The 26,380-nt window shown below is 32.9% G+C and overlaps 1 protein-coding gene across 1 annotated transcript; it reads right to left on the reverse strand.

Annotated features, from left to right (window-relative positions):
- Positions 1-11,182: 11,182 nt before the first annotated feature.
- On the reverse strand, positions 11,183-26,162 carry LOC129222665 (exosome complex component RRP46-like). Its single transcript, XM_054857196.1, has 5 exons — positions 25,599-26,162; positions 22,745-22,858; positions 21,750-21,871; positions 19,919-20,056; positions 11,183-11,477 (listed from the first exon to the last, which is right to left on the reverse strand). The coding sequence occupies exons 1-5, from the start codon at positions 25,657-25,659 to the stop codon at positions 11,289-11,291; spliced, it is 624 nt and encodes a 207-aa protein (XP_054713171.1). The 5' UTR covers positions 25,660-26,162; the 3' UTR covers positions 11,183-11,288.
- Positions 26,163-26,380: the final 218 nt, after the last annotated feature.

Raw genomic sequence — 26,380 nt, forward strand, 5'->3', positions numbered from 1 at the left:
GCCCAAAAAGGGGCAAAAGACCCCTTTAGAAACACCCGAATGAAACCAAAAGGGAAGGTGCACAACTAGACCCCACTAGAAGTCTACGAACCAAATTTCAACTTTCCAGGACATACCGTTCTTGAGTTATGCGACATACATACACACATACACACATGCGCACATGCATACGTACATACAGACGTCACGAGAAAACTCGTTGAAATTAACTCGGGAAACGTCAAAGTTGATATTTCGTTCTTAGGTACATATGGTCGGGTCGAAAAAAAACTCAACATTCATGTGGGGGTGAGCAAAATGGGAATTAAAGCCGATTTTCGAGTGAAAATTTTTTCGCGAATACAATACTTCCTTTTTTGTAAAAGGAAGTAAAAACGATACCCAAATAGAACGGGGTTTTCCGGCAGGATTTAGATATTTTCCATTCCTCCAAAATGGTCAAGAAATTCATGTCTGAGAACTAAATTGAGACGTTGGAATGGTCTGGGAACTTTCCCGATATCAAGTCAACTGAAAATCTTTGGGATATAGGCAAGAATCGTCTATTACATACGAACTATTCAACTATGGAGAAGCCAAAAACTGCTGTTTGGGACAAGAACCAAAACATTACATTGATTGTAAAAGATGGTGGATTCCACACCCCGAATCATGTCCAAATGTAGTAAGAAGTCCTGGACATCATATTATGCACTAAAAACTTTTGATTTTATATAAATTTAAATAAAATATCATTTCTTCTTAGTTTTCTCAATTTTTCGAGTTGGTTTCAATTAATGTGCACAAGGGTGTGCAAGCCATAGATTCAAGAGTCTAGCTTTTACGAGTTATTAATCTGAGGACTAATTTACCGAAAGGGAACATATCCATTTTCCAAAAATGTGCCAAAGGTGAAAAAAAGAATTAGGGTTAAAGCAAAATAGTTTTATCATTCTTTCTGGGTACAGAATTGAGCATTAAAGCACAGCAAATTATGTCCCAGAGTAAGAAATGTTTGTATGAAAAAAAAACAAAGGAGAGAATCGCTATCTTAATTTTGGATATGTGCCCTTTCGTTCAAAAGAACGAAAACCTGAATGTTGAGAATTCCAATTTCACCAAAATCCTAATATTTCAGCTTCTCACATTCTCTTGTGTAAATACTTGAACCTAAAACTAGTGAATTAAAATTTGAAGAATTTGGATATGTGGGGACCAACATTTCGGAAAAATCGATCCAGTTTCCTCTTTTGTGCCCAAATATTACTTATACCCCCCCTCCCCCCCGCCTCTCGGAAAATTAAAATTCTGATCCTCTAAAACCAGAAGCTGGTTCTGCCCTGGAACAGTCCTTACGTAATTTAGATTAGCAATATACGATAAAACCAAGAGTTCTAAGGAGGGTTTGATCCCCATACCCTCTCACTCCATCAGTTACCAACAAATTACACTGGATGTTTTTTGTTGAAGGTTTACCAACAATGGGATACAGCTTTGAAAATAATCCGTAGATATTATTATTTAAAGTATCAGTGAATGGTACCCTTAATCACAAGATTAATGCATTTTTCTTAAATTTTGACATTTTTTGAGTAATTCTCATGGAGTCAAGGAATTTTTTCTTCTTCCTCTTCATAAGCAGTGCAGTTGACTTTCGGCCAAGGTTCTCAGTCAGCTAACCCCATCTTGATCTTTTGGTGACAATGTTCTCCAATATTTACATCAAGGTTCTTTCAACTCTCTTTACATTCTCTAATCATCTTGTACGTTGCCTGCCTCTCCGTCTACTTCCCTCTGGTATTTGAAATGGTAAAGGAATTTAGGTAACGAAAACTGTAAGTCTTGTATCCAATAATTTTTCAAGTCAAAGTGGCAGTAATTCGAGCCGTGAACTAAAGGGCCATTGTTTTCCCCCAAGACAACACTATTCGAGTCATAGCATTGGTAATGGGAATGAATCCAACACCTCTACCATGCTTTTTTCAAGGGCTAACTTAGGGCTTCATACTAAAAGGTTGGGTATTGTTGGAGATAAATTTCAAAACATCCCCCCTAGATGTGTATCACAACATCCCCATTAACTTATTAATTGACCCACATCATCAACAGTAGATACTCGAAAACCAAAACAGGCCTAGTCTCGAAAACTATCACCAGAGCAGACAGAAAGATGGGAAACCTTCCATTGACCAGGAAGTAAGCGATGTGAGAGAGTAAAAGCAAAAGCCAGTTTACCAACCTTAACTTATATTAAATCTATGTGATTTAATTTCATCATTGTATATGCATACAGAACGAGCATATACGATGGTATTTCAGGACTAGCAGTTTTTTAATAGGTCTGTTTTGGTTTCTAGTTACTGGTGTTTCAGATCAATAGGGATGTTGTGATCAGGGGAGGATACAGGAAACCATTTAAAGGGGGAGGGGAGTCATGCTGAAGAATGACCATTGTGATTTGGGTGATGCAATATGGTGGCTTTACATTTAGGTTGTTGACACTAACATAAGTTCAGTCATAGTCACAAACCAATTTTGAAAATATAAAAAACTCTAAAAACAAAAATTCTCCTATTATGTGTTAAATACATTATTCTTTCACATTTTGTGCATATAAAGCCTTTTTCTATAGGAAAAAATAATTTAGGCAGTAAAAGATCCATAATTTTCTATCACCTGGAAAGCCAATTTCCAGATAAACCTGCTCAAAATACATAAAATCATATCCCATTTTCCATAAAATCATGTAGTTTCATGTATTAAAATTTGTGAATTACAAAACAGAACCATACAAACTAGCTCAAAAGCGGAATTTTTTCCAGCAGTCTGCGATGCAAATCAGAAATTAAAAAATAGTCTGCAAGAAAACGGATGCTGGCTTAATCACAATATCTAAATCAGCACTGAGAAATGCTTATAAATAAATTGCTATTACAACCTTACAACCTCTGAAATATATCCCCGGGAAAAATGGTACAAATCTTCATTAACTGAAATTATCTTTTTTCTTTAAAAATTTCAGGTTTTTGTCTTCCCCAACCTAAAAATAGTTTGCCATGGTTGAGGATTTAATATGCCAAAATTAGTCCTCAGTGGATTACGGTCCGAAAATATGGTGATTTATGTTTGCAAAAGCAACTTTATTGCAAAATCAGTTTTGGAAAAATAAAAGCAGATTAAGAAAGTTGTCAGATTTCTGGTAGGTGAATTTGTGGCACTTCACTGTATTACCAAGTTCAGTCAAGATAGGAAATGCTTTTCCCCTTTAAGTTTCGTAAAGATGCTGTTTATAAAGGCAATAGAAAAGCCAGCAATTTTGTCCCTATGCAACCGGGTTCCCCTACTGCAGGCCCGCGCCAAGCCTGATCGGCGCCATCGTGAAAATGTCTTTTAAGTGCCTTTATGGATTGGCGTTTGGCAAAAAAAAAAATTTACACCTAGAATGAAGTTTGGTAGACAAATATGACGTGGGAAAAAAATACGTTTGGCATTAACTTTATTAAAAAAACGATGTGCAAAAATGTTTTTATAATTTAATTTTGGATTGCATTACAGCCTACATTTTTACTTCATATGTCGCAGTTTTTTCAAACCTCTGATACACTACCGAATTTTGAAGAAAGAAAATATTTTAAATTTCAAAGTTAACGTTGCTCTAACCATATCTCTAATCTCTAATTCCTGAATAATTGATCAAACTTTTGTGCCTATAAAACATAACAACAGGATACTCATTATATTTCTAAATTGAAGCATAGAAGATATTCCACCTAAAAATCTGGGATTAAAATCCTTTCCGGTAAAACCAGTGATTCTAAAATACAGAATCGATAAAATGGCATTGAATATAATACCTGAAACAATGACGTTGTCCAAAATTCTTTTTTTTTAAACACAAATATTTATAGAAAAAAAGGGGGGGGAATCGAATAATTATGGTAAAGTCATTATTTTTTGGAACTAAAAAGTTAACCAAAATTGTTGTCTACAATATACAAATATTATGCACAAGTTGAATAATGCAAATGGGCTTACAGTATATTTTTATGTATGATAACATGAAATAGTCGAATTACCACGAACAATAGTTACAAAAGGCATATTGCACAAATTACAATAAAATATATTCAACTCTAAAATGATAATGGAAAATAGAAAATTTCTTGTGAATTATATACTCAGCCTTGTGTACGATAAACACCAAAATAGCATTTACGGCTCCACATTAGTAAGAAAATTGCTAATGTATGCATTAATTAACAACACGTGTTTTCAGTGGAAAAGATTGCGCTTTTGAATAGCATGTTTTGGCACAACAAGGCAATAATTTTTCCTTTTATATAGGCAGTGCTTGTTTCAATGAGCAGTGCAGTTTCACCGCCACCATTACAATCAGAGTCAATTTCTTTATTTCTTGCCTTTTTGGGAAACTGTAATGTAAAAAATGTGCAGATTTTCTTGCGAGAGGGGCACCAAATTTTGCAGAGTTTGGACATTGCTTTGGCTTGATCGGGCCCTTGATATATTAAAAAAATTATTTATACTAATGTTCGCCCAGTGGTCGAAATTCGACCATATTCATAAATGAATATTTGAGAAAACTTGTATGAATTTAACTATTACCAACATTTTTTTTTAACTCTTACTCATGTTTACTGCTTATCTGAAAAGATATAATTTTTATACGGACACACAATACCACAGTAATAATTTAATCTAATTTTCTTTTTACCAATAATCTCAAAATAAATGGATGAAAGGGGATATTTCGGTAATGGGGTCGTTTCCGAAATTTTCAAAGTATTTTTTACTGAAGGGTCATTCCATGTCAAATCAACCAGCCTCACAACTTGACCATCACGAATTCCAACAAATTTCAGGGGATTGATTATATATATAAAATGATACAGAAAAATATTTTTTTCAGATTTTTAAGTTGCTCGGTTTTTTGTGTAGGGCTATGTAAAAAAGGGGGGAAAATACAAAAAACGAGGTTTTGGTTATTACAAAAAGTTAATTTTCTCAGCTTCTATTGGAGCTAAAGAGTTCATTTTGGTTTTATTTTAAAGCTTTTGAAATGGGCTTTTATAGGATATGTCACATTATAAGGTTTGGGGTCATTAATATTTCAAGGTCACAAAAAATATAATTTGACCTTGAATATTTCAAAAAGTGTATCTTTGAAAAATCTGAAAAAAAATTATTTTTTACCTACTAATGCCCTGTATATGTGGAAAAAATTTCATGATGGGATTGCAATGGGATCATGGTAAAATAAAATAGTGAACATATATCTACTTACTAATTAAATGCAATTTGTAGCGTTTCCGAAAATATTTACAGAAGGGCACAAGTTATTTTTACAACTTTTAATTAGCACTGTCCATTTCTTCCTTTGACAAGTTATAAACTCTTCCTGTGGGATTTATCCTGGGATCCACTTTTGATATTACATCATCTACAGGTACATTCAGAATATCCTCTACGTCTGGATAGTAAAAAGAATATGAAGGTCCATGTGGATGCAAGAATTTTATCTTAAGTGTTTGATTTTCTTCATCAGAGTCTAAAACACAACCTAACCACCAATGTCCATCATACCTGCAGATTAAAAACCCGACCATTTCTGCGAATTCAATATAATCCCGAGCAGCTCTTACATATTCTATTCTTAAATTTTTTGAAAATGAAAATACTTTGACTTCCATGTGATTCATGTTCAGTGGAATAAAAGAATGGAGTATCTGAGTACCTGGTATTCTTCTTGCAGTCATTAACCTGTTTTTCAAAGTCTCCTCTTCTTGTTTATGTTCTTCAGTTGTACAATATTGAAAATGTATTGTCTCAATGTGATCTTTTGCCCATTCATACAGCTGTCGAGGAGTCATAATTTGGTCATTATGTATCATTTGAAGACTAGCTCTCGCTGCTAGTCTTTTCACAGTGCCTCCTACACCATCGCATGCACTTTTGCCGTGTAATGTTGCAAAAAAGTGCCATTGTGCTTTGATACCAAAGTCTGACTCATGGTAGCAGAGATTCAGAAAATTAAATTGATTTTTGTACTGAGAAGCAGCACCATCACTATAGTAATAAATTAAGTTTGGTTTTGTATTATAATGAGATTGCATGAAAGAAATTAGATGTTTTTGAAAAAGATGGATTGCTGTTGTGTCATGTACAAGGCAATCAGAAATTATTACTAGAGATGTATTCATTACTGCTTTTGTGGAAGGGTCCTGAAAATAAATGGTGAAGGGGTGAATTGTAGCTTGAGGGGGACATAGGAATATCATCTTGTTCAGGATCTTTGGGTGTATATTTAATACTTTGCTTATGAATGCTGTTGCTTTTTTTTAAAACTTTTCTTGGGGATTTTTCTTCTCACCTAACAGTTTTTTCTGAAGAGGTGATTCATTTAAAGCTATCTAACTTTTGTTCAAAGCATTAAAAGCTTCATCTTTTTCTGGGGTACATAAAGGATCTATTTGTTCAGATTGATCATCAGAACTAGATTCCAACTCCCTCTTTTTAGGCAACTGCTCTTTCGAAGATAGTTGAATTTCCTTGCGGCAAGAATCACAAATCTTGTAGCCTTCTTTGAGAAAAGTAAGTGTTTGCACCAATTTTTGCTTATAGTTCTCAAGCTTTTCTTGTAACAGTTATGGCCTAATTTTTCAAATGGGTTGCAACAATATGTTTTACTTGAAGCTGTAGAAGTTGAGGGTTCCATCTCTAAATTGACTGAAAGCTGTGATAGATTGCAAAAGTTTAAAATTTTTAAGTAGAAAAAAGTAAAGAAAATTAAATCCTGTTGAGCAGTGGATCACTGAAACTTCTGCTTCAAGAGCTGACCATAGACTGAATTCTCTTCTCTCTGTTTACAAGTCCATTCCTTAAGGGGAGGGACTCCTGTCAGATTTATTGACTTCTTAGAATAAACCTACCACATGGCTGAGTGAACCACATGGCCCTATAGGGCCATGTGGTTGACTGGGAAACTCTAGTATACTTCAAAAACCAACAACATATTTATTTGATCACAGTGTTGTTCTTCTTTAGTGCATGATTTTAGAAAGAGCAAAGGAATATTTAAAATGAAAAGGAACTGGAGGTGAAAAATTTAGAATGAAAAAGCCATGTAATTTATTTTTAGTAGATATACATATGATACTAAAAAATATTTTTCATTCAAAAAAAAAATGTTATGCCATTTCAAAAATAAATATGCCAGCAAAAATTTTTTTTCTTTAAAATTCATATAATAAAACTATTTTTTTTAATATTGATATTAATTTTAATTTATGTTCAGTACATATCGATAGTATATAATAACCCTTAATAATGTGTTAATTTTAATATATCATTAAATAAATATTTGCTGCAGTATGGTTGATTTTTAAAAAAATATGTATATAAAATAAAACTTAAATGCCGATTTTGTACTGAAATGGTAAGTTACATTTTATTTTATAACTTAGCATCCCATGGCAATCCCATGTTTATATGCTCGTATATTGTAAAAAATAGATGTAGGAATAACATATTTTTTTTTAAAGAAAAATTAAAATACACTTTTTGAAATATAGAAGGTCAAAGGTCAAAGTGTTTGACCTTGAAATTAAAAAATCAAGAAATATAAGCATGTCACATATCAAATAAAAGGTCCATTCAAGCACTTTCTAAAAACACCAAAAGCAATGTTCTGCGACAATACGGGAACAAATAATGACTCATTATATGATTAGCAAAATGCAAAATTTTACATTTTTTGCTTATCTTTGGATCGAATTATCTCAGAAACTAAAATAGATAGAGACTTATTATTGTGTATTTATTCCTTTTTATGTAAACCTAACAATTGAGCCAAATATCAAAAAAATTTGAGAAGGTCAGGTTGAAAATGCCATTTTTTTCGTTGATTTGACATGGAACGACCCTGAAAGAGGATGCTTAAAAACAAGGGGTTTAACCATTTTTTAAATAATTTGAATAAATTTAATATTTTTTAACAACTATTTTAATCGGTGCGCACATTGAAATTAATTTTTTGGCATCAAAAGCGATAAAATGCCACTCATTTAGCGCACAGCGCAAATTATCATAACCTTAAAACGCGGGTTTATAGCAAACCGTAAATATTTAGTGCGGCAATGGAGTCGCCCGCCAAAGTACATCACTTATAATGTCATAAAGACCACGCCTTACTTCCAAAATCGGACATTCAAAACAGTTTTTTAAAAAAAGAACTGTTGAGAAAATAAAAGTTTTTTCTGATTCAACATTTTTTTTTCTTATTCTATCTATTTCAGTGACTAAAAGTGGTACTTTTGATTGAAGGAAACAACCCCATTGAGAAATTAGTGTGGTCGACAAATTGCTGGCTTGAATAATTTTATTTTGGATATCATGTTGCTTTGTGCTAACCCTATGCAAGTAGATAATTCCCTACTCTTTGTTTACGTATGCAAAGGAAAAACATTTTTTGCTCTGGCATTGGAAATATAAAAGTTGACGCCAATGGATAAAAGCACCAATTATCCAATTTTCGAAATCTTCCCGTATGAAATGAAGCACCAAAACTCAACTTATACGTAAAACATCTGTGTGAACAACGATACTTATAAAACGTCTATGATTATTATTTAAGTTACTTCTTCATCATTAGAAATAAAAATTTCCAAGTATCAAATGAACGAATTCTGCTCGTATCAACATATAACTGTCGGCTTAAAAAAAACTCGGTGTTATAATAATAGTACAATTTTTAAAAAAGGTCGACTTTGTGATTTGTTTATGGTTAAGGGCGGTGCATAACTGATGTCACACGTTTCAACATTTTCGACCCTCTCCCCCACCCTTTTGTCACAATGTTTTGCACTTCACTATACCCCCTCTTCTCTTTGTCACATGTCACACTGTTTTTCATAAATGTTCCTTTTAAAAAAAGACTTGTTGTCACGTTCTCCAAAATGTATGCTCCTCTTGTCATGTCTTTCCTCTCCCTTGTCACAAACTGTTACTATTTCGTGAAACCCATCTTAAAGCGGGACTTCATTCGTGGACAGACCCTATTTTGTGGCAACCGTATGTAAATATGCGTATACATTTCCCTACTCTTTGTTTTCGTATGCAAAGTAAAAACATTTCTCGAGCTGCAATGGTGCCAAAAATTTGACGCCAATAGAGATGAAGAGCGCCCGTCAATTTAACAATTATCGAAATCTTCCCGAATGAAATGATCCTGCAAAACTCAGATTATACGTAAAAAAAACTTCTGCATGAACAATGCTTCTTTTAATAAGTTTAATATTATTGAGTAAGTTGCCTTGACCTCTGCCATTAGAATTATTAAATTCCAAACAGTCAAATGAACGAATCCTACTTGCTACATTGCAAAATTGTCCATTCAAAACACTCGACGTCACAATAATAGTGTAATTTTTTAAAGAATTCATGATTTGTTTACGGTTTAGGGAAAAACTGACAAATGCACTTTTCAAAATTTTTGATCTCTCTCCCGTCGCAAAGTTTCACACTTCACCATAATTCCTCATCCCTTCACCACTTATCACACTGTTTTTCATAAACGTTCTTATCAAAAAAAGCTTGATGTCCCTTTCTCCCCATTGTATGTTCCTCGTGAAATTTTCCGCCTTGTCACAAACGGTTACAATTTAATGAACCCGACCTTAAAGAGGGACTTCATTCGTAGTCAGTTCCTTGCAAATAGACATTTCTGTACTCGTTTTTTATGAATGCAAAAGAAAAATATTTCTTGTCCTGGCATTGGTGCCAAAATGGATAAAGTTCGCCAATTTCACAATTATGGAAGTCGTTCTGAATGAAATGATGCCGCAAAACTCCCTTAATATGTAAAACGTCGTACAAACACTATTTTTTGTTAAAGTAGGCGTGATCTTGCCCTTAAATATAAAATTTCCAACAGTCAAATGAACGAACTCGACTCACAACATAATATGTGAATGCAAAAGCATTGGACGTCTTAATTATACGCCAATTTTATCAAAAGTTTCACCTTGAGATCTGTTTCTGGTGATAGCAAATGCAGGTATTATTGGGAGCTGGAACTGAAAGTCATCCCTCACTCCGTGAAATAATTTCTTTAAATATTAAAATCGCGAAAACATAATCAAAATGAAAAATTTTAAATACCCGTAGTTACCCAAAAAGCCTCAATAATAAACACAAATGCAAGTATTTCATTTCTTTATGCTCAAGCGAGAATTGGCAACACCACAATATTATCCAGCAATTTCTTCACGCTATGTCGCGTGAAAAAGCAAATAAAAATGAATTTTCACTAACTTTTAATTGCTTCTAGCGCTGTTTCTAGCCAACATAGCCGGTTGAGATTTTCGCGCAGTAAACCAGGTAAAATGTGTTTTAAAGCTTTTTTCGTGAGCTTTCCAACCATACCAAGCTCGAAGCATTAAAATGCTTTTTTCGTGTAGAAAAAGCGGTTTCAAAAATGAATTAACGCTTAATGTTTCACGCTTCCAACAATGAATTTCAAGAATGGAAAAGAGATAAAATTAAAATTTTTGAGTTTTGCTAACTAAAAAACGCTTATAACTTTTTTCCTAGTGGATTTAGGTTATTGGACCTTGGGCGCCGTGACAATTTTTTTGTTAGGAGTGTTTTTTAAAGACCTTTCCAACCATATCAAATTTGAAAAAATTGGACCAGCCGTTCACGTAGAAAGAGCCATTTAGGACGAAAATGCGTTTTTTTTAATATCTCCGTTAATTAATGTTCGATTTCAAAAAATTTTACTGATGACACTAAAACTCGGCAATAGCTACCGAACAAAAAAATATGAAGGAAATCGGTTCACAAATAGAGGAGGAATCGGTACCGAAAGAAAACGGCTTGCCTATTAATATACAAAGATTTTATCTGTTCAAATGAATTCCCCCTATTTGGAGCATTTTTGATTGGTAGAGTTCGGCGCCTTTTTGACTCTGGCGCTGGTGTGCGTCGCACAACCTCGCACATAGGGACGGCGTGGCTCTGCCCTCTGCTTTTTCTTCCCTACATAGGGAAAAAGTGAGAGAGCAGATTAATTACACATTAATATGAGCCAGTTTTTGATCAAATGCCCCCAAAATATCTCATACCTCTATCTTGTGAGTTTTTTGACCTTGACAAGCCATAAAAACAGAAGGAATATGAAGTAAAATTCATTTTTCTTTTCCTCTATGAATACAACTTTTGTACAAATAGTATTTTTTAAAGTCACAGTAGATTCTTTAAAAAAGTGGGAATACTTCATTCCATACTTTAATTTATGCAACTGATGCTTTATATTGTTTGCTCACAGAGTCTCTATAAAATTGAAATAAATTTTCAGCAGAGTTCCTTGCTATGGAGATACACTTTTGCAATTCTTCGGATGAAACAAATGATCCACTTTTGATTCCAAGAATATTTTGTCCAGGGCTTCCAATGCATATTACAGTTACGCCCCTGGCTGCCTATTAGAAAAGCAAAACACCAATTAAGACACGTTTGTATTTGTTTTACAAAACTTTATGAAGTTGACAATTATTGAAACAAATTTCTCCGAAAAGGGATAGCAGCAAATTTAAAAACATTTTTTTAGAATTCTGTAACTTAGAGCAAGAGCAACCAATATCAGGTTTTGCTAAATTTAGTTCACCTTCACTGTAATAAAATCTGTCTAGGAAGTAGTCAAATTTCTGGTGCAACAATGTGATGCAGTCCTCTAGTATTTGGTTATTGGGTTATAAGAATCACATTTATCTATGTCTAACAATCTGTTTTTTAAACAATTAGTATTTTTACTTAGAACTAAACCAACCAATTTCATTTTTAATTCAAGTATAAGTGAAATAATTTACTGTCTCATGCTACATTAGCAATATAAATATAATTTTAAATTCTTGGAAGTATTTAAATCATTGCTGGGCTCGGTTATGAAAGTTAAGGCCAGTAAAAACATTAAGCCTCATGATCACTTTTATTTAAACTGCTACTTTTGACATTGATTGTTCTTGTTCCAAGGTACAGTTTGACCCAACAATTTACTGTCTTGAATTAACAATCTACATTATTATGGATACAAGATAATAATCCGTCATGGTATGACGGGAGCAGATTGCCTTTTTATTAGAAAGAACGGGAGTCAAATTTGACACACTCCAATGAATATCTGTACCTCAAAGTCTGACTACCATCAGTGACATTTTCATTACTTTTCAGGCAAGCATAACATTCTACATTGTAAAATGATAATTTTAGGCATTCCAACAATGAAATTATGTCCGTCGAACTTTTCGGGCATAAATCTTTTGCTTGTGGACATTTTGGTTTTGAACCTTATGTCTGACATTCCCAGGCCCCACTCTTGGGATAGGCAACCTAGGCAGTCACCTAGGGAGGCAAATATTAGGGGCAGCAAATTTTGAAATTGAAACAATTTTTTAAAAGTATGAATGTATGTTTCAGCGTCATAAAATTCAATGCTTCAATGCCAAAAATAATAATAATAAAAAATTTAAGAGTTGTACCAGTGCTTGGATATGCAAAACATAGTTTGGAATTTAACAAGAAATTCAATTTAATTTTAGAGCTGGCAAATTACATGACTTAAAGGTCTTTAAAATATTAAAAGCTGTTTCAGTGCTATAAGTTGCACTTCTTTAATGTTAAAAAAGATAATTTAAAGTGCATACCAGTGCTTGAATATGCAAAACCTAGTTTGGAATTTAACTAGAAACTCACCCTAATTTTAAGCACTTTACAATTATTTTTATTTTACTAATATATTATTATTTTATATTATTATTATTCAATGGGAGGGGGGCAGCACTTGTCAATATTGCCTAGGGCAGCAGAACTACTAGAGCCGGCCCTGGACATTCTCTCCCTCATACCGCGAGTTTCATCATTGGTGACATCAGATCGTTACTTCATCAGTGATTTTGGTGATTATATATATGAGGATGACGTTTAAAATTTTGAGTTTTAGGTAATCCTTAAAGAACCAATAAAAAATCTTAATTCCTGTCTTTGAAGGGAGGAGTTACACATCACTTTATGCCCTAACTCTAGATGTCACACCAGATATAGGCAAACTTTTTCTTCTGAAAAAGAAAGGCATTGATATCAGAGATATAAATCTGAAAATTAAAATTTTAGTTAGTCGCCAATGGACACTTTTAATTTTATTAACCGACTTCAAAAAGGAGGCAGTTATCAGTTCATACCGTATGTATGTTTTTTTTTTGTTTGTCCACTCACCGCATCTCACCTAGTGAACCGATTTTGATGATTCTTTTTTTAATGGATAGGGGATGGCTCAACTTAGTCCCATTACTTTGTTTGACCATATTCGTCCTTTAGAAAAAAAGTTATGGGCAAAAAACAATAAATTTCATGCAATTTCCCGATTAAATGATTAAATTTAAAACCCATTGTTATGAAAGTTTGGTGCCATATGACAGTAATATTAATAGTAATTGTAATGATAATTTTGAATGAAGGCTTCTCTGAAGCAAGCATCAAGTTTCTTCAGGGTGGATATTTCTATAATAATCGGGAATCTGGCGCTGTCGTCTCATTTTTGGCGTAAATAATTTTATTTTGGTAACCTTGCTGATTTATAGAACCCTATGTGACTTATCGAAATCTTCCCTTCTTCAGTGCTATTGCTCCATAGTGGGGGTAAATCTGACCTGGAAGCAAGGTGATGCAGTGATTAAGATCTGCTTAGCGTTCACAATGCTACCATTAGGTTTGCCTCAACTACAGTAGTATTTTTTTCGTTATCATCTATGCTAATAACAAATGATGGGAGCTAAGTAAGAAAATACAGAATTGCATCATGAGCAACTTAAATGCTGTGAAATGTAAATTAGTTAGGAACAATGTAATACTTAAATGGTTATAATTAAATTAACTACACATTAATTCTAAAGAAGAACAAAGATCCAGGGGCGTAGCTAAGGAGGGGGTTTTGGGGACAACTCCCCCCCCCCCCCCCGAAACGTGTGTCTCAAAAAAAGAGAGAAAAAGAAAAGAGAAGAGAAAGAAGAAAAAGAAAAAAATCAAAACGACTTTTTTCTGAATAACAAAGGTCAAAAATTCACTTTGCTCCCCCCCCTCCCCATGACATTGAAAATCTGCTCCTCAAACATAAAGACGCCTCCCTCTGCTGCGACAATTTTTTAAAAATTGACTGAAATTTGACACTTTGCTTTAGAAATGAGATTGAATTGTTAAACCCACGTATATGTAGCCTTTGTTCGTCATCGATTTTGCAAATTGCTAAATATGTTTAATTTTATGAGTGGCGCAGTGGGAATATCGCATACAATCAAATCTGTATATTTCGAATTTCACAGGAAAGAAAAAAATCGAGATAAAAAGGTTTTGAGATACAGGGGCTTTAAGAAACTTTATAGAAATTTGGAACATGATGGTGAAAATTTGAAATCGATACTAAAGACAATGTGGGCTCTTGATTAAAATTTCTCTGTATTAGTTTTGTTAGGTATTTATTCTATTATTACATTATTAAGTGCTTTATTGCAAGTTTAAGGAATCATTTTGACAGTAAAAGAAACTTTAAACATATCTTTTTCAAGAAAAAGTCTTATTGCTTTTTGGTTCCCGATTTTTTTTTTTTTTTTTTTGGATTTATTATTTATCCTTTTCAGGTTAGCAATTGCTGCAAATCTAACTTGACCAATATTCTACGATTTTCCTTTCTTTCATCACTTAAAAAAATCATATACTTTCTTTTTACTCCTATCATTTCGGTTTTCTAAGGAATCACAATTTTAAGAAAGAGATCAACCAAAGAACAGTACTAATCCAGATAACAGAGGGAAATGGCTTTTAACTTGAATGATCTTTAACCATGAACTTGAACTGTTCATCTTAAAAGTCAAACCTGTGAATTTCACCCCTTTACTCTTCTTCCAAGAAAGTGTGCGAATAAAATGTTAAAAAACGAAATGAATCTAGACTATTTCTGTTAGCTTGGTTCGCATTAAAAAGTAGAAAATAAAAAAGACTTCTCTTTATAACATTCGAAAATTGCTGTTGCTCTCTCAAATAGATATTTGTGTAAATTCTAAAGCAGATAATAAAATTAAAACTGAAACTTGAGAGGAGAACAGATGGTATGCAGCTATGAGCGAACAACTTTCTACCGCCTATATTTCTTCCCTATTTTTTTTTTAATTCAAATTTTATTAACTGCTTTAAAATTAGCATAAATGTAAATACATAAAAAGCAACATATGAATATAACGATATGAAAAGCAATTTCATTTTTTGCAGGTTACAATTCAAGAAGTCTTTTTTTATATATTTTCAAACTTTTAGTGCAAACTAAGTTAGTAAAAATAGTCTTTATAGTCCGACCACCGATGAGATTGAAAGTCAAGCATCCAGTTTACAGGCGGAAATGGAAGTATCTATTAGCTTTCAGGGATGCCAGCTTTTGTAGATGTGTGTTAGCCAGGGTTGCCAGACGTCCCGGATTTCAAGGGACAGTCCCGTATTTTGAAAAATTGTCCTGCATCCCGGGGAACTTCCATACGGGATAAAATCCCGTATTCTAGTTAATAACAATATTTTACCAAACGAAACATTATTTTAAGGGAAAAAATGAAGTAAAACAAAAAATTTGAAATAAAGAGCAATAAGAAAATTTTGTGGTTGCAAACGCAAAAATTATTTTTGTTTTAATTTGGTTTTTGTTTTGGCGGCAGACCATAAGTATCCGATTGATTGCTTCCTCTTTTCTCATTGACTGCATGGCGCAGTGTAGCCCTCAAGGGCTCCTGCACCATTAAAACTAAATGAACCAACCAACTAATGTTGGAAATATATCCTGCGCATGCGTCGTCAATCGCAATAAAAACGATTTTAATACATGCTCTGATTGGCGATATTTTGAATTTTATTGCTTTGTAACGATTGAATTTTTCAGATTTATCGTTAAGAGACATTCTACTTCGGAAAGCACCCCTTAAGAATGCACCATATCCAGTAATTGCCCCAAACCTCAAACATACCCCCCACCCCTTTTTCACTCCTAGAAGCAAGTCCCTTAGTTACTGTTCTTGAATCTGGCAACCCTGGTGCTAGCTTCTAAATTAAGCAGTCACTTTGAAATGAACGGAACACGCTCATTGGTTTGGATTGACTGGTTTTGACAAGACCGTTGCTAGAAAATTTCACTTTAAATTAAATGGAGGGAAAAGAAAAAAAAGTTGAATTTTTCATAACATTAGAAAATATAAAAAAATTTCTTTGTTTTTGTTTTGTTTGACACAAGTATCGGACTTGGGGCATTACATTCCAAAGTATGTAAGATTCACCTCCCTCTTCTTTTTTTTAATACTAAAAAAAGTTTACACACACACACACACACACACACACATATATATATATATATATATATATATATGTGTGTGTGTGTGTGTGTGTGTGTGTGTGTGTGTGTGTGAATAAAAGAACCCCCCCCCCCCCCCCGAAAGTCGGGTCTAGCTACGCCTCTGCAAAGATCAGTTTTTAGTGCCAATCGCTTAATGTTTAAAGCGTGTTTATAGTTTTTTTTTTTTTTTAGTATAGAGCATTTTTATGAAAAAAATAAGGTGAAGTTTCGTGTACTATTTCTGAAATACCTACATTTACACTAAAAAGAATGAAATAAAAAAATTTTGAAAAAAAAAAAATAGAACCGACTTCAAAATTGCTCTAAAAAGTGAAAAATAATTTTATTCTTTAAACACCATCGATAATGCTTTTAAACATAATTTTTGAAGTTGGCACAAAAACGATAGATAAAATCATTCACAGCCATAACTCAACTACAACTATAAATTTAACCAGGCCCAGTTTCTTTCCTATCACATAAATTATGCATTGATGACAACATATTTGAATAACGATATAAATGTTTCGTTCGTAACTTTGGATGCTTTTCTGAAAAAAATATGAAAGAAGCATGGTTACACTAGATTTAACGTTTTGTTTTTGCGCCAACTGCAAAAATTATGTTTAAAAGCATTATCGATGGTGTTTAAAGAATAAAATTATTTTTCACTTTTTAGAGCAGTTTTGAAGTCGGTTCTATTTTTTTTTTCAAAATTTTTTTCTGGGGTCACTTTATCTGGGACCTACTTTTAATGAAAACATTAGCGTAGGGGACCCAACTGCAACCTGATATTATGAATAAAAATTGTAATAATGGTGCTTCAACCATCAACTTCTCCAAATAACATATAAGGCAGTGAAAAGCAACGGGATGTAAGTGGCAAAATTTAAAAAATTGGAGATAACCAGCACAAATGGTAGACAAACTCCTCCTCTGTCTTGGGGCAAGAGATGGTACTATTAGCCCTGGTAGGTGCTGCTGTACAGCATGATTTAGGGGGGAAAAATTAGTGAAAGTCTACCTAGAACATTATCTTTATAGTCATTTTACTTGAAACTTGAAAATGTCCACTTCCATCCCTTTGCTTCTCACTGCCTCATATGATCCTTTTCTTTTCTGTTGGCAATATTGAATACCATGTGAGAACTTGGAATCATTTTTATGTCACAAACTGAGTGCGATGAAATAGAAATCACTTGTTAATAAAAAATTAGTGAAGTAAAATTTGAGGAGATACCCATCAAAACAACTCATATCCAGTTTCAACAAAAATTGAGTTAGCAGCTGGATTATAATATTACAGGATGGTTCCTGTAATAGTAATAAAATGTCCTCCAAGGTTCGAAAATATCATGATATTTTCGAAAATATTGAAAATATCCGATATTTTCAATTAGCACAAACTAAAGTCTTCAAATTAGTAAATGCATCCTCAAATCACTCTTTATTTTGTTATATTATAATTACAATATGTAGACTTAAAATTATGGTTTCTTTCATTATTTATATCTAATATTTTGGAGTTAATTTAGCATTAGCTTTTTTACTAATTTTTCTTCTGTTAGCTACTTTTACAATTATATGATTCATTAGAAATAAATAATATGCATTAGTCAGTGCAGTTATAAGACATTTACTTTTTTTCTGAGCAATGTTTAATATTTAATTGGGCACTTTTAATATGAATTCAAATTGTTTCATTAGTAATAATTTTAGGAATATAAAATACAAGTAAAAAAGGAATATTGTATCACTTTGTTATATTATTGATATATTAATACATCATAAAAATATAGTACATCACTTGTTTTTTTTTTTTTTTTTTTAAATAATAAATGAACAATATTACTGTGATTAATACAGTGAAATCCTGTTACAACCAACTTCAAGGGACCGCAAATTTTGTTTGTTGTAAAGGGAATTTCGTTGTAATGGAATTCAAATAATGTAATGTAAGTTATATAGGGACTGAAAATTTAGTTTGTAGAAACAGAAATTTTGTTGTATTGGCATTCACTGTAATGGAATTTCACTGTATATCTTTTATATTGAAAACACCATAGTTGAAAAAATAAATATCGAAAATATCAAAATATCATGATATTTTCAAAATAAATGATATATATCAACTGATATATATCAGCAAACCCTGATAATACTGTATTGTAAATTTACTCAAAGCAAATCCTGTTCCTTTTAAATTCTATTTTGAAACTTAAGAATCCTAAATCAAACAAGAACATGTCTATAGGCTTGTTTCAATCAAGAATTCCATTCAACCAACAAGAGGCTCATTTTAGTCACGTGACTTGGAGCTGATCTACACAATCAAGCTTTGTGCTACTTGCTCTTAAGGTTATGGTGAACATCTGTGAATGATTTTAGGTTCTTATTTGTTCAAAACAAACATGTCCATTATGATTTAAGTTTTTGAAAAGCATATCTATCAGACTCAGTCAAATGAAGATATGTCCTAATTCAAAAATTTTATGACAGGTTATAATGTCTTCTCTTAAGGATATAAATGTGACTGAATCGACCTATATAAATATTTAAGTACATTTTTTCATAACAGATTATTTAGAAACACGTTTTACCTGAATTCCCAAAAAGTTTAGAATGGACTGTGTGGCTCTGATTGGTGCCTCCTCATTTGTGAGTGGCCGGTAAAGTTTGAACAGTGAACGTGAATGAATATAATCCACAACTTTTTTGAATCAAATCGGGGAAAAAATCCAGCTTTATTGAATCAGCCACTTAACTGAATCAAAACTGAAATGTTTTGGAAGTTTACACTTAATTCAATACTCTTCAAAAATTGAATTTTTTCAGAACTTATTTTTTAACATAATACTTGCTGACATTTCAAATAAAGATCAATTTGCAAAGTTAAATTTTGCTGCTGCAAGATATCGATTTTCTCACAGATGGATTTCAATATGAATCTGATTTTAAAGTTCTTGGCAGTATTTATTAAATAAAAGCATTTTTCATACATTAAAAAAAGTAACTATTTAAAATCATTTGGACTTTGCAATGTATGTGAGGGGCTAAATTTTAGCATTTGGAGGTGGGCTATGCTCTAAGTACTTAGACCAATTCTTAAGCCCCCCCAGACAATTTTTAAGGAACAGATCTGGGAAATTCGACCAATCATCGTACCTAGAATTTTAGCCTTGTGTCATTCATATAAGAAAGAAATAAGTAATTTTTCTGTAACAAAATTCTTTTGACTGCATTGAAGTGCCCTTTTATCGTCTCTTGCCTCTTTTTTCTGTCAAGAGGGGAAACACTAAGAAATTGCATAAATGATTGCCACAAATAGAAAATTTACATTCTTCAATATTACAAAGTATGCAAAAGTTTGGATTTAAAAATTTTTAAAACTTCAAACAACAGATTCCTATCTCAAAATAAATGCAAGTGGTTACATTATGAAAATACACACTTTAATGAAAATTTGTGTTAAAAATAAAAACAAAAGAAAGTAACCATGATTACCTTTACTTCCTTCCCAGTTGGAAATGGAATCAATTTGTCTTTAAATACAGCAATTGGAACTGCTGCAACACTTCCAGTCATAGATATACCAGCATCTAAGAGGGCTAAGTAAGCTGAATTCACACCACATGCTAGAAGCTAATAAAAGGATATTTTTTATTAATTCACAGTAAGGGGAATAGTTTTACTCCCAAATAATCAAGTTCCTACAATGCCATATTTAATAATGTACTTCTTAAATACTTCTTGCTAAAAATATATGAAAAAAAAATATGTTTATAAATGTAAGTTTATTCTTGTCGAATAAAATAAAACTATTGTTCAGTAAAGTAAGGCAAGAAATAACAACGTCAAATTGCACAAATTGCAGATTACTGCAGACGCTTGTTTTGGCGTAACAAGGAACGCCTTTTTCAATGCAAAAAGTAATGAGCTTATGGATGAAATATATTTCAACCAAATAGTTTTGAAGGAAAAATAATTTACAGTTTTGGAGCAACTGTTGAATGGTTTAAAGTTTAAAGTTTGGTTTATCCACTACTAAATATATAAAATATTTAAAATGTCTGAAAACCCAGTAGTTTTTCCACTTCAAAACAAAACAAAAACTAACATTAAATTTAAAAAATATAATAAACCTCTACCCTGAGGGCCAACCTCATATCAAGATAAATATTGCGGGTCAAAACACATATAAAATTTGGATACATTAAAATGTTTTCTAGATGACAAGGGAAAAAAACAGAAAAGGGCAGATAAAATCAGAACTACTAAGTTTTGAGAGCCCAAAATTAGAACCAAGAGAGAAAACTGAAAATCGCTTCAAAAGCCATGCTTACTAAAACCAACTACAAGTTTTTTCCCCCCTTTGTTACCAAATAGAAAATGGCAACAGATAAAAATTTTGAATCATTGCGCCTTCTCTCCTTGTCAGCTAACAAAGAAATTGTCTCAAAAAAAGTGAATAAAGTATTAGAATTGTATTTTAAAGCTTACCAAATGGTCCCAAACTCCACCAGATGCAGAAAAATTGTTCTTTCGATCAGTACAAAAATTTTGAATGTATGATTAAGTTTTCACAACCAAAATGGGGTCACTTCCGAAATTTTAAAAGTATTTTTTTCTGAAAGAGCATGCTTAAAATCATAAGATTTAACCATTTTTGAAACAATTTGAAAAAGTTTAATATTGTAATTGTTTAACAGTTATTTTAAATGGAGCAATTTTATTGTTTACACTTCTGCACATTGAAATCCCAAATAATGATACGTCATTCACTAATGCCATTAGCACAGAGCACAATACAATTTATAATTTGCATCTTTACTCATGTGTACTGGCAACGATATGGTTGACAGCAAGCGTAGAGCGCTATGTTGAATTCTAAATTATCATAAGCTGATATGAATAAGCTTATGATAATTCTGAATTATCATAAGCTGCTGAGAATACACAACGCAAAAACATATTTAAGTTATTCTTTTTTAAAGGTATTGTAGCAATAACTGTATTTCAATATATTATATTTGTTTGTAACATGAACATTTTAAATGAAAAAAAGAAAGAAAGGAATGCAAGAGTTTACGTCCTACTGAGTTAAATCAGACATTGCACTGGCTTCCAATCCAAAATTAAGCACCTTTATCTCAATAACTGGTTTAGCTCATTGGTAAAGTACGGAACACAGTCCATAAAAAGGAATAGAATATACATTTATGCATTATGCAGTCTTCCTCTATAATGAACACCCCCATAATCTGAACACTTTTGTTCGGTCCCATGAGTGTCTAGAATAGAGAGTCCACTGTAATTACATAAAAGTTAAGCTCACATTTCCACCATCTTGTATTTCTTGAATGATTATATTGATGGAAGTACGAGGATGCAAGGATGTCAAAATGAGTGGTTCAACAGCATTTCTGATGAAATGTTCCATCAGTCTTTCTTCACTATCTAGAAGGAGAAAAAAACACTTTCAATGTTTGTAACAAGTTTTGATTTGAACACAAAATAATTTCAGTAACCAAGTTTTTCTCTTTTGTTTAAAAAAAAAAAGGTTTTTATCATTTAAATGAATTTTATGTATATATATCGCTCATTTGGAAGAAGAGTGCCACAATACGGAAAAATGAAATTTTACAGGCAAAGTCCAAAGAAGATAAGGTCCTTTGAAGACCTTTAAGAGAAAAAGAGGAAAATTTAAAATTTCGTATTGTGGCACTGTACTTCCAAACGGGCTATACGTCTTTGTAAAACTTGAATAAAATCATGACAGCATCAATCCAAATTTTCAAGTATCTGAGTTGAACTTCTGGAATTAAATCTTCACTGTCAGGAAAGGGTTAAAACTTCAAAGTTTGAATTCTTTCAATATTTAAATCCTTTTTTGCAGCGAATTTTTGTAAAAATCGTAAAAAATGTTTGGAATAGCAAATTGGCTCAGAAAAGGAAAGAAATAATAAATAATTCTTAGTAATATTTCATGGTCAAATGAGCCCATTTAATTATCGAAACCACTTTGAATTTTTTCGTTTAATCCTCAAGCAGTGTATATGTATGCTTTTAATTTAATTATTTTTTTAAAAGTAGAAAACAAGTGTTACAAGAAAAAAAGTAGTTTGTAGTTGCTACATTTTGAAGAAAATAGTTGTAGTTAACTACATTTCTAATGAAGTAGTTGTAGTTTGCTACAAAAAAAAATAGTTTTTCCGACCACTGATTGAAATATTCATACATTACTTTTAATCTACAAATACCACGCTTAAACAATCATGTTTAAAATAGTGAATTACAATGAAATCCAAGAACGTGAAAACAAACTCTCACCAGATTGCCCAACTTTGGGCTTGAAGGACACTTCAACAGCAGCTTTATTACACAGTTCTTTGCTCACTTTGATTTCTGTTGGGCCATAAACGCATGCCTGCACTATAACATCACCTAAACATTGAAAAAATAATAATAATAATAAGATAACATATGATAAAAACTTAAAAAGCTGAATAAGCCTATTGCCTATTTGGTGATACATCAAAATACAGTTGAACTCGGTTAATACGAAAAGTCAAAAATCCACGAATTTGTACACATTAGCCGTTATTCGTAACAACCGTGAATGACTGATACTGTGAAAAGACAAAAAGGAATGATTATCTATACTTAAGAAAAACACTACTACTTAAACACCTTGTAATTTTTAATTATTAGTACATTCAGAAACAAATCACTAATTTCTTATAAATTAATGTTTTTGGAAAATATTGAAAAAGGAAAATGCTAATCGACAATCGCGGAATAGGTTGTAATCCACCCTCAATGGAAGATGACTGGTTTTATCTAAACAAATGCACGGGCTTTATTTTTAATGTAAAATATTAACATTTTCTTCTCTTTACACAATGGGACTTCAACTAAGAACATTTTAGGAGATCAGAAATTTTTGCATTTTAGCCGAGACTTTCAATTTAATGTACCCATTATATGTGAAAGTTTTAGTGTAATTAGATAGAAAACCAAACTTAGCAAACAAAATGTTAATTTGATCTGTGTAAATGAATTAAATGTGATTGTATTAAGAGAGCTCAACTGTATCACCAAATAGGCAATTTTCAAGAAGAATTAAAATTTTTACACCATTATACAGGAAGCTTCATAGATAACGTCAAAAATATCATTGCTCCAACATTAAACAAGTGATGTTTACAAATAAAGTGCTGAAATGCAAGATATCATGCTTCAAAATGACAGATAACTATGGTAAGCTTTTTGAGCAATCACGAATTGCTTATTGTTTTAATTTTACCATTAATGACATTCCTATGATTTTATTCCCCCCCCCCCCCTGCCTTCATCCGCAGCACCAACATCGACCGACCCCTCCCGATGCTGCTCCTCTAGCAAAAACTGTCTACAGGTTGCATCCATATCCCCCCCTAGGCAAACACGCACAGTTACACACATGAATGTCTATACACTGTTGCATACATTTGCACACACGCACACCTACACACTGTCGCACTATACACACACACACAGTACACAAATGAGCACATACATACATGCATGCACACGCCTACATACACACACACGCTCATGATTGCAAAAAACATAATTTGAATTTAAAATGCCAAAAATTCAAATTTTATAGATTTTTTTTTTTCCACCAGGGCAAGAAGTAGATGACTTATCAAATGTCAAAGATAGATTTTTAGATGGAAAATTTTACTTTGCAAAGTCAGGCTGCGTTTGAATAGAGAGCCCGGCTAATTTGGGCTTACTGGTGACTAACCAGAAGCATTGTAATCAGGGTTGACAAGTTTTTGCCGGGAGTGGAATAAAAACATGGAAAAATCACTGTTTTTACCGCACGGCAAAAATAGGTTTTTGCCAGAGTGACAAAAATAGATTTTGTGTTAACAACTTACGGACAGTTTTTTTCCTTTTTATATAAAAGTAAAAGCATGAAAAGATTTTGATAAAATGTAAATTCAATTATTTTTACAGCTTAAAAAAAATTAAGGGTTAACTTACTTTTAAAGTTATGGAACATTTTTACTTTTAAAATTTTAAACATTAACATAAAATTTCAATTAGTAATATCTAAGACAAATAATTAACTTACAATGAAAATGTAATTAACTTGTTTATTATAGCATTTTTTACAGAATACTAAATATCTATATAAAGTATACTTAATCAAGATGCAACTATAAAATAAAAGAAATAAAAGTTGGCTCATTCTGAAAAATTGTTTTAGCAAGCATTTAAAATCTTAAGTTTTACAATCCAACATTTGTTTGTAATTTATTTTTCACCTTATAAATAAAAAGTAACATGGAGAGACATAACTAAAACATTAAAGTGCATTGTTTATATTATATTGTCACTATTTCTTGATTAACAATATAATGCTACTTTATTTGCAATTAGGTTTTTGCCGTTATTTCCATTTTTGCTGGTTTTTTCCATTTTTGCCATGGTTTTTTCTACTGTCCCGGCAAAAATACCTTTTTGCCGGCAAAAAAGCCAACCCTGATTGTAATTGATTGGGTAGCTGATTACATACGAAAATTCTATGGTAAATCACTGCATTAACCACCGACTTCATTAAACGTCATGAAATTAACCGCCCGGGTTAACCAGTAACTCTATTCGAATAGAACCTAGATAATCAGATGGAATGAACCTGACACAAACTTCACTTGATATAGTTATATAACTTTAGAAACGTTAAAACAATGTTTGAATTGCATAAATAGCAAAATAATTAGTCACGTATGTCTGTGTCAAGAGGGGAGGGTAGAAGGAAGGTCCGAAATTGCAAGACTATGTGTTCAACATGGTTTTGTAGGCACATAGATTAGTTCAAAATCTGCTGTTATTTGAAATGGGGTGAATACTGCTAAGAGGGCGATTTAAAAATTGCGTAGTACTAGCAGGCCAGAATCCATAAGTTTTGGGTCCCTGCAAAAATTCAGCAGGGCTCCTAACTACCTAAACTGGATTTCTATGCTACTAAGGCACTAAGGGCCGCGAGCCCCTTTAGTGGCTTGTGCCTCCCCCATTAGCGAGGTCTGTGGGAACGTAGATCCGGGCCTGGGACCAGCCCAGTTGGGCCCAGATACTGTTGCTAGTCGTCACTTCTCTTTTTATGCAATGATAACGTAACACAAATAATTACCTGAAGACATAAGCACTGATCCGTCACTTCGAGACAAGTTACTAAATTGAACAGCATGCATTTCGAAACGTATGAAAAAACAATAACTCTTCGCATAAAAGTCACTTAGCGCATTCAAATTACTTATTATTTGATCGACACTTTCTCAAACTTTATACGAAACTCAAACAACACGCACTCTGATCCCCGCTCCGCTCGTATGTAAACATCATTGGCAGCTGCAGTTAACTTGTAATTTAAGTCGTAAGGGGGAAAAAAAAGGGAGACGTACAGAAGATATAAAGAATTTATTCAAATATAATTAGTTAGAGGAAAGTTTAAAGCATTTATGTAGTTTTCTGCATCCTTTGAAATGGTTGTAATGAGGTCTTGCCAACACCAAGGGTGCATTCGGAAACGCGGATCGGTCGCCTCGGTGCAACCGCAAGCGTTCGGAAACGCTTGCGGTGGAACCGGTGACGTCACTTAACCGCGTTCGGAAACACTGCGGTTGTTTTCTGGCGGTCGACTTGGTAGCAACCTGTGGCACCGCTGTCTGGAAGCGGTTAGCGAGATCACAAACGTCACAAAGTCTGTGTTGGCCAATCCGGTCGTGTTTCATGTTTTGATCGTAACGCACGTGACTTGCCTATTATGAAAGTTACGCGTTGATTGGAGTGTCGTTTGCTGCTGAACTAGAACTACCGCGGTTTAACCACGAGCGTTCGGAAACACAGCTGTTCTACCGGAATTCCTAGAAAAATTCCAAATACGTCATAACCACACCGGACTAACCATGTGGT

This window comes from Uloborus diversus, chromosome 5 (assembly GCF_026930045.1).
Source record: "Uloborus diversus isolate 005 chromosome 5, Udiv.v.3.1, whole genome shotgun sequence".
NCBI classification, from domain to species: domain Eukaryota; kingdom Metazoa; phylum Arthropoda; class Arachnida; order Araneae; family Uloboridae; genus Uloborus; species Uloborus diversus.

What these genes read in the sequence shown, in the direction of transcription:
- LOC129222665 (XM_054857196.1), bottom strand. Translation starts at nt 25,659, where the DNA reads ATGCATGCTGTTCAATTTAGTAACTTGTCTCGAAGTGACGGATCAGTG. An exon ending in ATCAGTGCTTATGTCTTCAG is followed by an intron (nt 22,859 to 25,598) that starts GTAATTATTTGT and finishes TTCAATGTTTAG; the next exon opens with GTGATGTTATAGTGCAGGCA. An exon ending in GCCCAAAGTTGGGCAATCTG is followed by an intron (nt 21,872 to 22,744) that starts GTGAGAGTTTGT and finishes TTCTCCTTCTAG; the next exon opens with ATAGTGAAGAAAGACTGATG.